At 50.7% G+C, this 16,238-nt stretch overlaps 1 protein-coding gene across 14 annotated transcripts in view; it reads left to right on the top strand.

Moving 5' to 3' along the window:
- The window catches only part of ST3GAL3 (ST3 beta-galactoside alpha-2,3-sialyltransferase 3), a 1,226,061-nt gene that overhangs the window by 1,135,643 nt on the left and 74,180 nt on the right, over positions 1-16,238 (top strand). For all 14 annotated transcript variants that reach the window (XM_085602933.1, XM_085602932.1, XM_085602940.1 and 11 more), the window contains one exon: positions 11,387-11,533. In XM_085602933.1, the coding sequence (XP_085459059.1) occupies positions 11,387-11,533 (147 nt within the window). The remainder of the gene's footprint in view (positions 1-11,386; positions 11,534-16,238) is intronic.

Raw genomic sequence — 16,238 nt, 5'->3', positions numbered from 1 at the left:
ATCGATCAGGGGGCAGGCACACATCGATCAGGGGGCAGGCACACATCGATCAGGGGGCAGGCACACATCGATCAGGGGGCAGGCACACATCGATCAGGGGGCAGGCACACAACGATCAGGGGGCAGGCACACGTCGGTCAGGGGGCAGGCACACGTCGGTCAGGGGGCAGCACACAATGATCCGGGCGCAGGCACACATCGATCAGGGGGCAGGCACACATAGATCAGGGGGCAGCACACATCAATCAGGGGGCAGCAGGCCGCTGAATCTGGTGCTCGACTAACAGGGGGGGTTACCTTCGACTTTGTGAGCTCGCCCTGGATTCGGTGATGATCTCTGACCTCTGCTGTGTTCAGTATGGCCCGTCTTTGTTTTTCGCACACCAGCATCCGGTCTGCATGCTTTTTTGCTGAAAGTCAATCAATCAAACAGTATTTGATGTACAGCTCTGTTTGCAGTCGAAGGATGTTTTTTGTGTGTGTCTGCTTCCAGTAACATAACGAACCGGTAACACATGGTGGTGTTAACAGGGTCCCTGGAGTGAGATATGCCCCGCGTCCCCAGCCATGTGGGGTGAGATATGCCCCACCGCCCCCACCATCCACGGTGGGTGGGATATGTCCCCTGCCTTCCATGTAGGGCGGGTTACCCCGCTGTACATGCGGGGGTAGATGTCCCCCCTTGCCCCTTCCACTCCCTCAGCCGTGCATGGGGGCAGGATATGTTCCCCCAGCTGTCCATGGGGGGGGGGGTAGGAGTGATTCCCCCCAGCCTTCCCTGGGGTGGGATATGCCCACCTTGTCCTACCCTCGATGGTCTCAGGAATTGTTTTCCAGGACTTGTCTGCAGACCTCATGCAACTGCAAACAAATGGTGGACAGGGCGAGATACTCTACTCAGACCAGCGAAGGGGCTGAAATGTACAGAACACTACCCCTAAGGCCTTTGGTCACAGAACAAAAGATTCTGTGTTGAGTAAAGTCTTATTTTCACCCTAAAGTTTGTCATAATTCCATTCAGCAGTTTCCAGGCAGGTCGCTCCCCACGCTGCGCAGCTCCACCTGACTGCGCCCGTGCTCTTTGCCCAGCTGCTGCCTCTGCTCTGAGGGTGTTCGAGGCCCGCCTCCACCCGCAGGCTACCACCTGCACCTCATCCCTGGTGGCCAGTGGTAGGCCTTAGGTTTGTTTGCTGCCCGCTCGCATTTCTCCTTGTAACTGTGATTTTTGTATTACTTGTGACTGTTTTTCTGTTTCAGTGCTTGTTTTTGGCTGGCTTTTGCCTTTGCCTGTGCTTGTTCCTTCCTTTGTGCCCGTTCCCTCGCCGATCCCTCTGCCCGCCACTGCATCCCCTGCGGCCCCGTCCCCCCACCCCCATTGGACCGCTCCCCCCACCCAGCTGCTCCTCCCTCCCACCTCCCTTTCTTATGGCGACCGTACAATGGCGGCCGCTGTACGGCCGCGCCGCTAGCACGCCTAAGGTAAGCCCGTCTGCGCCTGGACAGCGCCAGAACCCCTGGACCCCAGAGACGCAACGACACCCGACTGCACTACGACACCAGCACGCTCCACGCACTCAACCCAGGACGAGAACACACCTGCTACCGGGCCACCCCAAAGCGCACCCAAGAGCCCTTCACCTGTCAGAACTGCAGCTTCACCAGCATCCAGCCCGCCAAACCGTCGACCAAAGAACCCAACCACCTCCGATGCATCCTCCTCAACACCCGCTCCGCTCGCAAACACGCCATAGAACTCTGAGACCTCCTCGACTCAACCGCCCCGAAGTCGCCTTCCTGACGGAGACCTGGCTGAACACCACCTCAGCACCAGACATCGCCATAGCCATCCCAGAAGGCTACAAGATCTCCCGCAGAGACCGCACCAACGGAGTGGGAGGTGGAATCGCCATCGTCCACCAGAACAACATCAGAGTCTCGACCAACACCGACGACACCCTCAACACCGCCGAGCACCTGCACTTTCAGATCCACACCGACCCCAACACCAGCCTCAGAGGAACCCTTGTCTACAGACCGCCCGGACCCCGACAACAGTTCAGCGACTCCATCGCCGACTTCATCAGCACCCACGCCCTCGCCTCCATGGACTACATCCTCCTCGGGGACCTGAACTTCCACCTCGAGAACAACAACGATGCCAACTCCACCGCCCTGATCGACAACCTCGCCAACCTCTGACTCAGACAGCTCGTGACAACACCCACCCACGCCGCTGGACACACGCTTGACCCCATCTTCTCCTCAAGCCCCCTCTCCTTCAACCACACCACCGAACCCCACTGGACCGGCCACAGATACGTCCACTTCACCTTCAGGAAAACCACCACGCACTACCGCACCCAACAGAAGCCACGCCGCTGCCTGGGCAAGGTCACACAAGACCAGCTGACCACCACCCTCGCCCTGAGACCACCAACCGACCCCGACTCCACCGCCCTCAACCTCAAACAGTGGATCAACCACTGCACCGACACCCTCGCTCCACTCAGGACCCCCGCCACCAACCACTCCAGCAAGAAAGCCACATGGTTCACCGAAGGCCTCCAAGCGCACTTGTCGGAAACTGGAGAAGAACTGGCTCCGCGAACGATCACCAGACAGCTACACAGCCCACAAGAACGCCACCCGCAGACACCACCAACTCATCAGGACCGCCAAGAGGACCGCATTCAAGGACCGCCTGGATAACAACGCACACAACAGCAAAGAGCTCTTCAGCATCGTGAAAGAACTCTCCAACCCCAGCTCCAACACCAACGACATTCCCCCATCTCAAGACCTGTGCAACTCGCTGGCCATCTTCTTCCACCGCAAGATCGCCGACATCCACGACAGCTTCAACACCACGACCCCCACGTCCACCGCCGAGCCCACCACCCCTGCGACCACCATCCGCACCAGCCGCTTGGTCTCCTGGTACAACGCCAGCGACGAAGACACCATCAAGACCATGAACTCCATCCACTCCGGATCCCCGTCTGACCCATACCCACACCACGTCTTCAACAAAGCCAGCACAGTCATCGCCCCCCCATCTCCGGAAAGCGATCAACATCTCCTTCGAGACAGGAACCTTCCTGGAGAGCTGGAAGCACGCCGAGATCAATGCCCTACTCAAGAAACCCAAGGCGGACCCCAAGAACTTCCGTCCTATCTCCCTGCTCCTGTTCCCGGCGAAAGCCACAGAGAACATCGTCAACAGATAACTGACCCGATAACTCGAAGACGACAACATCCTGGACCCATCCCAGTCCGGCTTCCGCAGCAACCACAGCACCGAAACCGCCCTCATCGCCGCCACCGACGACATCAGGACCCTGATGGACAAAGGAGAAACAGCTCCCCTCATCCTTCTGGACCTATCAGCCGCCTTCGATATGGTCTGCCACCACACCCTAAGAGCATGCCTCCACGACGCCGGAATCCAAGAGAAGGCTCTTTCCTGGACCACATCCTTCCTCTCAGGCAGAACCCAGAGCGTCCGCCTCCCACCCTTCCACTCCAAGACCACCAAGATCATCTGCGGCATACCACAAGGATCCTCAGTCAGCCCGACATTGTTCAATATCTACATGGCACCACTCGCCCACGTCGCCCGACAGCACAGCCTCAACATCATCTCCTATGCCGATGACACCCAGCTGATCATCTCCCTCACCAAAGACCCTCTCACCGCCAAAGCCAACCTCCAAAGGGGAATGAAGGCCGTCGCCGAATGGATGAAGGACAGCAGGATCAATCTAAACTCTGACAAGATGGAGGTCCTCATCCTCGGCTCCACCCCCTCAGCCTGGGGCGACTCCTGGTGGCCTACCTCCCTGGGAACAGCTGCAGCACCCACCGACCACGCACGCAACCTGGGGGTCATCCTCGACTCCACCCTCTCCATGACCAAGCAGGTCAACGTTGTATTCATTTAAATGGCCAATTTGCTGATTTCAGGCACACAACGATCAGGGGGCAGGCACACGCGATCAGGGGGCAGAAGTCTTCTCAAGACCTGGCTCTTCGATCAGTAGCAGCTCCCACCCCCGCCCCCCCAACGCCTTGAGACCCTCACGGGTATGTAGTGCGCTTTACAAATTCCTTGATTGATTGATTGATTTGCAGTAGTTGGGAACAGATGTTGCGATGTGACTGAATATGAGTAATTCCAATAAGTGACCCGTCATTTAAAATTTAATGCACTAAATGTGAAATGAAGAACTTTAGTTGAGGGGTGGAATCTGTCAAATGTCTTGTCAAACGGCACCAGAGTTATTAGCAACCCAAATTTCAATTTCCTGCAGACTGACCAATTCACCCAGAACTAGAGAGTCGCGGTGGCCAAATCCGATAAAAAGGTAAGAAATGGGAGTAAACATCTCACCATGGTTTTGGACCCAAATGTTGCGTTTTTTGATTCCGAGCAACTTCTTATTTTTCCCTCCCAGCTTCTGGACTTTTTCTTACTCAATAATCTCACAGACTGACCCTGCTCAATATTTCGGTGCAGGAAGGACGAAGGTGAGATCTGCGTATATTGTGAGGTATGTGTCACTGGAGGGCAATAGCTATAGTTAAAATTAAGTTTTCATAGGAAAAGCAATTTTCTTGCACTTTGCTAACAGTGTTGGAGCTGTTCATATTCTCACTAGTTTGCAAATGTGTGGTCCGTGTGATTCTAATTCTTCATTCTAAATCTGGTGCAGATCTGTGAAAGCTATAAAATGCTTTTATTGAAAGACACACTTGTGAGGGTATATGGAATTCCCATGTTCATTTTTGCTCCCTGCTAAAGCCAAAACCATTAACCGATTTGACAACTCTTGCAACCATGAACATTTTCAATAATAAGTCCTTTTCAGGTCTCGGCTAGCGAAGGCTGCGCTTGCGCAGTCTCGCTCGCGAGATTTAATGTTTTTCAGTAGTGGGGCTTGGACCCGCCCCTCTTCTCCATTGGCTGGCCTCTTAAATGCTGGTCAGCCATTGGAGAAGAGCTTTGTCTTTCGAAACAAGCCCCGTCTTTTTCGGATTCGGTGGCGTGTTTTTTCGCTTCTTTCTCTTTTTGAAGCCCGTCCCTTTTACACTGGTGGGCGTGTTTCTATTTTTTGTTTTTTTTTACAGGGACGTGCTCGTGTTCATTAGGTCTCGGCTACCGAAGGCTGCGCTTGTTTTTATAGTAGCCCGAGCATGTACGGGACCTGCGTTGAGGATAACCACCCCGTCCTGCTCTTTAATGCCCGCCCGCAATGGCCACAAGAATAGAGCAATTCCCCCAAGGTAGGTGATCCAGCAGCTGCCCGCGATTGCACTGGGGGCAGCTGCAGCAGGACTACATGTCGGAGACCTGTCTACGTCTCGTGCGGTCAGCTAGGGAGGGGGCCGCACCTTGATTTCTCCCCGCCGCACTGAGTTAGCAACAACAATCCCCCCACGCCCCCCCCCCTTCCCACAAGGTTGGGGTCACGACGCGAGGGGCAGACACGCCCTGCCGCCGTCGGTGGGCAGAATGGCCCCCAATTGCAGGTGCCCGCGAGTGCGGGCAGCTGCGATGTGCAGAGGGTACTTGCTCGGTCCAGCCCGGGACTCTTACCGGTCGGGCCACACGCAGAGCTCTCCCCGCTGTCTCGGGGGCGGGACGGGAGGCGCTGCTTCTTTCTACGATGCGAGGCCCGTCTACTTCCTGGCAGTGACGTCAGGAACTCTGGGCGGCCGCTTTGGTCGCCAGGCCTCGTCCAACACTAACCGTTTGCGCAACCCTGTCTCTTTGTGCCTCCGCGACGTCAGAGGGAGGCTTAGAAATATCACTGCTGCCTGTTTGTGCCTGCCCATCTGTCTATGCCTCCTTAAAAGCGCCGCAGCTGCCTGCCTACGCTTCACCGAAATCTGTTATTGAATGCTTGAAGAGTATAATATATGCAGATGTGAAAGGAAAAATTTTTCACAAATTCTTTGGGTTTAAAGTACTGTTTACATTTGGACACAAGAAGTTTTTTTTTAAAATAACACATTTGTTATATAAAATATAATAAATCTTTTATAATAATTTGAACAATGAGAAAAGATGTATGGCAAATTCAAATCCTGCAAGGCACAATCAGCAATCCATTTTTCAAAGGTTGATAAACTGAGTACCATTAATTTCAGCTATAGAAACTTCCTTCTAGAAGCACTTTATAAGTGTAGTATGAAGCACTATGTAAAGATCCAAGCAGTTGAATTTTAAGGGACAAAGTTCTTTACTTTGTAATCTTGGAACAAAGTTTCAACTAACTTAATCTCCATGAACCCAAAAACGCTAATAAACAAGCATTTGCAATGCCATAGGTCTCACATTTGAGAGAGATTAAGCTATTGACATTGTAAATAACAATGCCGTTTCTTTAAATGTTTTAAAAACAAAAACATAAACAAAAATAATGTCATGAGCAATGCTAATAGCTCTAACTTTAACAATGCCGAGACCGTTGCATTGTAAATGCTTGTTGAAGTTTGGTGTAAATCTGTTTAGGGTTTTCAGAGAGCATGGCAACTTAAAAATGCCCACTATTCACTTGTGAGGGTACGTTTTATATATCTCGGTATCATCAGGTCCGCAGAAGGAAAATGAAATTGGATTGGTTGGTTGCCATCATAGATCCATGGACTCACACACGAGGGCTTTGAGTCACCCTACACACAGATGAGCCGTAGGAGAAGGAAGCACACACCAATGGAGTGGTAAATGCTTCCATTCTCCCAGGACTCTAGAAATTAGATTGGCGGCATCCGGGGAACACGTTCCCTTTCTCCACTGACTTCTCACCACCACATGTCATCGCGATCACACGTTCTACACTAGCTTGAAGTCGGTGGAAGTCCACAGCTCATTTACGCTGCTGTAGGGTTTGTCATTGGCGTACGTCTGTCATTGGTCCGTGGACTTCAGAACTATTATTTTATTTTAGATCATTTAAAACAAATGTCTGTTTCACTGCACAGCTGGAACCGTAATGCAAGCACAGTCACAATTCAATGTAAAGAATCTCACATTTGGTGAATTTTAGGCTGGAGACTGTCCCAATAATCATAAATACCAGATTCATTGTTTTTAGGTTTCCCTTACCAGATAGCTGATAGCTGTCTTGGGAAAAGCCTATTGTGGACCATACCAAAAGCTTTCACTGGGCTTAGACCCTGCCCATTGCTTACATTGGTTGGCTTCATTGTCACTCTCATTTGCTTGCCTTCCTCTTGTGTTTGTCCCTCCTCTGGAGCATAGCCTCTATGCTATCCTTTTAATTGACTGACCTGTATCCTTCCGCTGCTGAGATATAGGGAACTACTTTTTAGGTTTTGCTTGTGCTGTGCTTGCAAGGTCTTATGTAAGTGAAAAGGGCTTAGAACCAGCCCCTTACTTGCCTGACTTTACCATTGGTTTATTCCAACGTTGCTCTTATATTACGCGCTTCCGATTGGACAGCACGTCATCTCCACGTCGTCCGCTTTCAGTTCAGCTCTTGCTTTGCCATCCTTGCCTGGCATGGAGCTTGGACCAAGTACAGCTTCCCATCACTGGCTACTGGCCAGTGACCTTCACAGTGAAGGTACATTTTTTTTGCATTTCCGAACGAGCACTCTTTACGAGTGCATCTGCAGGCCGTCTTCTCTCCCACTCCATCTCCCTGCTGCGCCTTCATTTATTGGCCTGAAAACCCAGCTCCTTAAATGTTTTAAGGCGCTTCTTCCCTTTGGCTTTGTTCATAAACATGTACGTTTTATTACAGGGAGCGGCATATGGCAAAACATGCTAACAGAAAGCAGCATTTTGCATTTACCGTAGAAAAGAAACATGCGCCCATGAGAGGCTCGCTGCCATGGCAGGTTTGCTGCCATAGGAAACTCGCTTCTATGGGAGGCTCGCTTCCATGAGAGGGTTGCTTCCATAGGAGACTATCCTCCATGGGAGGCTCGGTGCCGTGGGAGGCTCGCTTCCATGGGAAGCTTGCTTCCATGAGAGGCTCGCTCCCATGGAAGGTTTGTTTCCATGGGATGCTCGCTTCTATGGGAGACTCGCTTCCATGGGAGACTCGCTTCCATGGGAGGCTCGCTTCCATGGGAGGCTCGCTTCCATGGGAGGCTCGCTGCCATGGGAGGCTCGCTGCCATGGGAGGCTCGCTGCCATGGGAGGCTCGCTGCCATGGGAGGCTTGCTTCCATGACAGGCTTGCTGTCATTGGAGGCTCGCTGCCATGGGAGGCTTGCTTCCATGATAGGCTTGCTTCCATGGAAGGGTCGCTGCCATGGGAGGGTCGCTGCCATGGGAGACTCTCTTCCATGGGAGGCTCGCTTCCATGACAGGCTCGCTGCCATGAGAGGCTCGCTGCCATGAGAGGCCCGCTGCCATGGGAGACTCGCCTCAATAGGAGGCTCGCTTCCATGAGAGGCTCGCTGCCATGGGAGGCTCGCTTCCATGGGAGGCTCGCTTCCATGGGAGGCTCGCTTCCATGGGGGGCGCGCTTCCATGGGGGGCTCGCTTCCATGGGGGGCTCGCTTCCATGGGGGGCTCGCTTCCATGAGAGGCTCGCTTCCATGAGAGACTCGCTGCCCTGGGAGGCCCGTTGCCCTGGGTGGCCCGTTGCCCTGGGAGGCCCGTTGCCCTGGGAGGCCCGTTGCCCTGGGAGGCCCGTTGCCCTGGGAGGCCCGCTGCCCTGGAAGGCTCGCTGCCAAGGGAGGCTCGCTGCCAAGGGAGGCTCGCTGCCCTGGGAGGCTCGCTGCCCTGGGAGGCTCGCTGCCCTGGGAGGTTTGCTGCCCTGGGAGGTTTGCTGCCCTGGGAGACTCTCTTCCATGGGAGGCTCGCTGCCATGAGAGGCTCGCTGCCATGAGAGGCTCGCTGCCATGGGAGACTCGCTTCCATGGGGGCTCGCTTCTATGGGAGGCTCGCTTCCATGGGAGGGTTTCTGCCATGGGAGACTCGCCTCAATAGGAGGCTCGCTTCCATGAGAGGCTCGCTTCCATGGGAGGCTCGCTTCCATGGGAGGCTCGCTTCCATGGGAGGCTCGCTTCCATGGGGGGCGCGCTTCCATGGGGGGCTCGTTTCCATGGGGGGCTCGTTTCCATGGGGGGCTCGTTTCCATGGGGGGCTCGCTTCCATGGGGGGCTCGCTGCCCTGGGTGGCCCGTTGCCCTGGGTGGCCCGTTGCCCTGGGAGGCCCGTTGCCCTGGGAGGCCCGTTGCCCTGGGAGGCCCGTTGCCCTGGGAGGCCCGTTGCCCTGGGAGGCCCGTTGCCCTGGGAGGCCCGTTGCCCTGGAAGGCTCGCTGCCAAGGGAGGCTCGCTGCCAAGGGAGGCTCGCTGCCAAGGGAGGCTTGCTGCCCTGGGAGGTTTGCTGCCATGGGAGACTCGCTGTCATGGGAGGCTTGCTGCCATGGGTGGCTCGCTTCCATGGTAGTCCGATTAGTTCGAACAAAGTGAAACGTTGCTTTTGTGGTACCAGTGGAACCATAGAACTCCACTCCCAACACACTCGCTCGTTTGTCCACTTTGTAGCTGCCTTCGTGATGGTTTTTTACAACAGAAGCCCCACACCATGAGTCCAGGCTACCCGCTGCGGATTGTGTTTGGCTTCATTGGTGGGCGGTGGCTAGTAATTTAGCCATCTTGGTGCCCCTTCCTGTTCTGCTGCTGTCATTTCTCTTTTTCTACCTCATGCCAGCCCTGAAGCAATAGGTTTGCCCGCGTCCCCGTTGGTAAGGCTTGTGCTGCATCTTTGGGGTGCTGCCACTTTTTCCTTTTTAATCTGATGATAAATAAAGTCAGCGTTTTAATGTGGAGCTTTTTAAATGTTCATTTTAAAAACAACTCTGAACCCTGTTACTAGAGACCAGATGTTCTTTGTTCTAGTGGAATATTGCTCGTTACTTTCAAGACCTTGCAGGACAACAGCCAGAGTTTTAATGAGGCGTGCTCTGGTGACGTGTATGTAGGGCTCACACAAAGCTCCTCCTGGTGTTAGTTCGATTTCAAGGCGTTTGGCATAACATAATCTCCCCGTGCCTATAGCAATCAATCAATGGGACCTTGTGTAATGTAACTGGTGCTCACATAAAGCATTCAAAAACCTTCAGATGGAATTTGCGCTACATAAAACTGCAACAACAAAAAAACAAGCGTTGGCAAAGCCAATACATTTCTCCCCAGCGAAATCTATTGGTTTTGTCAGTATTTTTTAGACATGTTGAATAGCAGCACTAGCTGCTGTGCAGCACGTTCAAGTTTTACAAAAAAGAAAATCTGTATGATGTGGTCAACGCTGAACACGGCATAGCTTATTTTTTCAATTAAAAAAAACCTTTAAACCAAGTTGTACAGCAGCTAGCGCCGCCGTGCAACATGTCTGTGTTGGCCGTGTCATACTGCTTTTTTTTTTTACTTTGACATAGTGCACAGCAGTGTAACATATCTAAAAAGCATTGACAAAAACAAGAGCATTCGTAGAGGCGAAACCTATTTGTTTTTCCAATGCTTGTTTCTTTTCCATTAAGCATGCCATGAGAGTGCATGTGTTTCCTTGCTTGCCCACATATTGTGCTGCTTCCCGACTCGTAATCCAGCTCATGTGTGCCCACAGAATGAAGCAGTGGCAGCAGTGGTCACGGCATTGCACATTTTCTGTCTTCTCTCTTGTGCACAGCATCGCCAAAAATCCCTGGCTACGGTGAGGCCTACTGGCTTTGGCAATGCTTGATTTAGGTTGTATTGATGTTCAATGATACCATTCTAAAATGAGAAAGCATGCACGTACTCTTAAACTCGTTTCTTCCCAATATACTCTCTCTTATTTCCTCCTCTTTCTCTCCGAGCCGGTCTCTTTTGGATTTCACAGGTGTTTGAATATTCAATTTAATGGTATTACATGTGATGCTCACAAATGAAAAATGTTTAATTTTCCATAATTTGACTAATTTTGGTGTTGAATACTTATCTTTAAATATTATATTTGTGTATACCAGGGTTGAGTGTTCAATACCTCCGGGTCCAGGACAGCTGGTGCCTGTTTTTTTTATTTAAGTGCAATATCTTTTTGAACTTTTGATTATTGTGAGTATGCTTTGATACATAAAGCGCTGGACCTCAGCTCTTCAAATTAACTTTTCCGAATGTCAATCTGTTCTGCAATTTTTTTTTTTACAGTTTTCGTGGCAGGTTTCCTGGTGTGGTACAGTTATTGTCACTTCGCCCTTAGATGTTGGATTTTTATCACTTGTCCTTTGGCTTGCAACCTCATGGCCCAGCTTGCATCCAAATGGCTCTGTCCTTTCCTTGGCTCATCTCAAGTGTTTCTACTAGCCACAGTCACTGTGTGTTTTGAGTCGCTGAGTCCATTCTTTCCTCCCTTGTTTCCTCAGAGCGCTTCGGATGGCTTCTGGAAGTCGGTGGCCACACGCATCCCGAAAGAGCCGCATGAGGTCCGCATCCTGAACCCGTATTTCATCCAGGAAGCGGCGTTCACGTTCATTGGACTTCCGTTCAACAATGGCTTGATGGGCCGAGGGGTAAGAAACCTAGGTTTATATTGGGGAAGGGGTAATGGACCTAGGTCTATATTGGGAGAGGGGTAAGAGACCTAGTGTTATTTTGGGGGTAGGGTAAGAGGCCTAGGTTTGTATTGGGGGAGGAGTAAGAGACCTTTGTTTATATTCGGGGAGGGGTAAGAGACCTAGGTTTACATTGAGGGAGGAGTAAGAGACCTTTGTTTATATTCGGGGAGGGGTAAGAGACCTAGGTTTACATTGAGGGAGGAGTAAGAGACCTTTGTTTATATTCGGGGAGGGGTAAGAGACCTAGGTTTATATTGGGGCAGGGGGAAGAGACCTAGGTTTACATTGAGGGAGGAGTAAGAGACCTTTGTTTATATTCTGGGAGGGGTAAGAGACCGAGGTTTACATTGAGGGAGGAGTAAGAGACCTTTGTTTATATTCTGGGAGGGGTGAGAGACCTAGGTTTACATTGAGGGAGGAGTAAGAGACCTTTGTTTATATTCGGGGAGGGGTAAGAGACCTAGGTTTATATTGGGGCAGGGGGAAGAGACCTAGGTTTACATTGAGGTAGGAGTAAGAGACCTTTGTTTATTTTCTGGGAGGGGTAAGAGACCTAGGTTTACATTGAGGGAGGAGTAAGAGACCTTTGTTTATATTCGGGGAGGGGTAAGAGACCTAGGTTTACATTGAGGGAGGAGTAAGAGACCTTTGTTTATATTCGGGGAGGGGTAAGAGCCTTAGATTTATATTGGGGCAGGGGGAAGAGACCTAGGTTTACATTGAGGGAGGAGTAAGAGACCTTTGTTTATATTCGGGGAGGGGTAAGAGACCTAGGTTTACATTGAGGGAGGAGTAAGAGACCTTTGTTTATATTCGGGGAGGGGTAAGAGACCTAGGTTTATATTGGGGCAGGGGGAAGAGACCTAGGTTTACATTGAGGGAGGAGTAAGAGACCTTCGTTTATTTTCTGGGAGGGGTAAGAGACCTAGGTTTACATTGAGGGAGGAGTAAGAGACCTTTGTTTATATTCGGGGAGGGGTAAGAGCCTTAGATTTATATTGGGGCAGGGGTAAGAGACCTAGGTTTACATTGAGGGAGGAGTAAGAGACCTTTGTTTATATTCGGGGAGGGGTAAGAGACCTAGGTTTATATTGGGGCAGGGGGAAGAGACCTAGGTTTACATTGAGGGAGGAGTAAGAGACCTTTGTTTATATTCTGGGAGGGGTAAGAGACCGAGGTTTACATTGAGGGAGGAGTAAGAGACCTTTGTTTATATTCTGGGAGGGGTAAGAGACCTAGGTTTATATTGAGGGAGGAGTAAGAGACCTTTGTTTATATTCGGGGAGGGGTAAGAGACCTAGGTTTATATTGGGGCAGGGGGAAGAGACCTAGGTTTACATTGAGGTAGGAGTAAGAGACCTTTGTTTATTTTCTGGGAGGGGTAAGAGACCTAGGTTTACATTGAGGGAGGAGTACGAGACCTTTGTTTATATTCGGGGAGGGGTAAGAGCCTTAGATTTATATTGGGGCAGGGGTAAGAGACCTAGGTTTACATTGAGGGAGGAGTAAGAGACCTTTGTTTATATTCGGGGAGGGGTAAGAGACCTAGGTTTACATTGAGGGAGGAGTAAGAGACCTTTGTTTATATTCGGGGAGGGGTAAGAGCCTTAGATTTATATTGGGGCAGGGGGAAGAGACCTAGGTTTACATTGAGGGAGGAGTAAGAGACCTTTGTTTATATTCGGGGAGGGGTAAGAGACCTAGGTTTACATTGAGGGAGGAGTAAGAGACCTTTGTTTATATTCGGGGAGGGGTAAGAGACCTAGGTTTATATTGGGGCAGGGGGAAGAGACCTAGGTTTACATTGAGGGAGGAGTAAGAGACCTTCGTTTATTTTCTGGGAGGGGTAAGAGACCTAGGTTTACATTGAGGGAGGAGTAAGAGACCTTTGTTTATATTCGGGGAGGGGTAAGAGCCTTAGATTTATATTGGGGCAGGGGTAAGAGACCTAGGTTTACATTGAGGGAGGAGTAAGAGACCTTTGTTTATATTCGGGGAGGGGTAAGAGACCTAGGTTTATATTGGGGCAGGGGGAAGAGACCTAGGTTTACATTGAGGGAGGAGTAAGAGACCTTTGTTTATATTCTGGGAGGGGTAAGAGACCGAGGTTTACATTGAGGGAGGAGTAAGAGACCTTTGTTTATATTCTGGGAGGGGTAAGAGACCTAGGTTTACATTGAGGGAGGAGTAAGAGACCTTTGTTTATATTCGGGGAGGGGTAAGAGACCTAGGTTTATATTGGGGCATGGGGAAGAGACCTAGGTTTACATTGAGGTAGGAGTAAGAGACCTTTGTTTATTTTCTGGGAGGGGTAAGAGACCTAGGTTTACATTGAGGGAGGAGTAAGAGACCTTTGTTTATATTCGGGGAGGGGTAAGAGCCTTAGATTTATATTGGGGCAGGGGTAAGAGACCTAGGTTTACATTGAGGGAGGAGTAAGAGACCTTTGTTTATATTCGGGGAGGGGTAAGAGACCTAGGTTTACATTGAGGGAGGAGTAAGAGACCTTTGTTTATATTCGGGGAGGGGTAAGAGACCTAGGTTTATATTGGGGCAGGGGGAAGAGACCTAGGTTTACATTGAGGGAGGAGTAAGAGACCTTTGTTTATATTCTGGGAGGGGTAAGAGACCGAGGTTTACATTGAGGGAGGAGTAAGAGACCTTTGTTTATATTCTGGGAGGGGTAAGAGACCTAGGTTTACATTGAGGGAGGAGTAAGAGACCTTTGTTTATATTCTGGGAGGGGTAAGAGACCTAGGTTTACATTGAGGGAGGAGTAAGAGACCTTTGTTTATATTCGGGGAGGGGTAAGAGACCTAGGTTTATATTGGGGCAGGGGGAAGAGACCTAGGTTTACATTGAGGGAGGAGTAAGAGACCTTTGTTTATTTTCTGGGAGGGGTAAGAGACCTAGGTTTACATTGATGGAGGAGTAAGAGACCTTTGTTTATATTCGGGGAGGGGTAAGAGCCTTAGATTTATATTGGGGCAGGGGTAAGAGACCTAGGTTTACATTGAGGGAGGAGTAAGAGACCTTTGTTTATATTCTGGGAGGGGTAAGAGACCTAGGTTTATATTGGGGCAGGGGTAAGAGACCTTTGTTTATATTCGGGGAAGGGTAAGAAACCTAGGTTTACATTGGGGGAGAAGTAAGAGACCAGGGTTTATATTGGGTGGAGGGGTAAGAGACCTAGGTTTATATGGGGGGGGGGGAGGGGTAAGATACCTTGGTTTATATTAGGAGAGGGGTTAGAGACTTAGGTTTATATTGGGGATGGGTAGGGGACCTAGGTTTATATTGGGGGAGGGGTAAGAGACCGCGGTTTATATTGGGGGAGGGGTAAGAGACCTAGGTTTATATTGGGGGAGGAGTAAGAGACCTGGGTTTTGTATTGGGGGAGGTGTAAGAAACCTATGTTTATATTGGGGGAGGGGTTAGAGACCTAGGTTTGTATTTGTGCAGGGGTAAGAGACTTAGGTTTACATTGGGGGAGGGGTAAGAGACTTAGGATTACATTGGGGGAGGGGTAAGAGACCTGGATTTATTTTGGGGGATGGGAGAGACCTGGGTCTATATTAGGGCTGGGGTGAGAGACCTAGGTACTGGTACATGCATATTCACACTCAAAGCGGGTTAATACGAAATAGCCAGAATATGGAAAAATGTTAACTTAAACCTGGTACATTCTCAACAAACGTTTGCAATATAATAGGTCTCGCATTTACAAAACTTACAGCTATTGGCTTTGTCAACAAAAAACTGGGTGCCGTGCTGAAATATTAAGCAGGCGCCCATGTTGTAAAGATGAAAGCGGGTGCTGTGCTGAAACATAAAGCACTGTGCCCGTACACATGAAAGTTATGTGCATGGCGGCCCGTGAAGCGGGCGCCATGATAATAAAAAAGAATGCTAATTAAAAAGAAATGCAACATGATCTGGTCTTTCAAAGCACAGCACTCCTACCATGTGTTCCCGCACGACACTCTTCTCTGCTGGCAGGCGGTCTGTTTGTGAGAGATGCAGGGTGTTGTAGGAGCACGAACAAAAGAAAAGGAGGGAGCGGTACAAGCCATAAGGCAACAGATGGCTAACCAAAAAAAAGAATTGGTGATGTCCGCTGCAAGGGAACCAAGCACACACATGTGGGACAGATGGACAGTATTGACCAACCAGAGTAAAGGAATTTAGAAAGGCAGGGCAACTAACCAACCAGAAGCACTGGGAGTGTTGAATGCCCATATCATGAATACAGCACGTCTCGAAGAGACAGCGCAAGCGCTGCCTATGCAAGACCTAAAAGGCTGTTGCTGAGCAGGTGCCTCCGCTGTTAGAAGTGTCCCTGGATGCAAGCCTCTATATAGCTGATAGAGCAGGCATGGGCAGGGCCGGACTGGGAGCCAAAACTGGCCCTGGCAAAGGGGTGCCGCCGAGCTCTTTGCCAGGGCCGGTTTTCGGCCGATTTTGTTACAGGGCCGATTTTGCAGCTATATGCTGCAAAAACGGCCCTGTAACAAAAACGGCCCCTGGGGGCCCAAAATCGGCCCACACCCGTGCAGCGCACTGGGGATTGCCCGGTGCCCGCTACGGCCAGTCCGGCCCTGGGCATGGGCAAGACTTGCGAAGGAAAGGCTAGGCACCGCTTCTGCCTGCGTGAAACTAG

This window comes from Triturus cristatus, chromosome 4_2 (assembly GCF_964204655.1).
Source record: "Triturus cristatus chromosome 4_2, aTriCri1.1, whole genome shotgun sequence".
Classification (NCBI taxonomy): domain Eukaryota; kingdom Metazoa; phylum Chordata; class Amphibia; order Caudata; family Salamandridae; genus Triturus; species Triturus cristatus.
The sequence above is the reverse complement of the archived record's forward strand: the minus strand, read 5'-3'. Positions and strand labels throughout refer to the sequence as shown.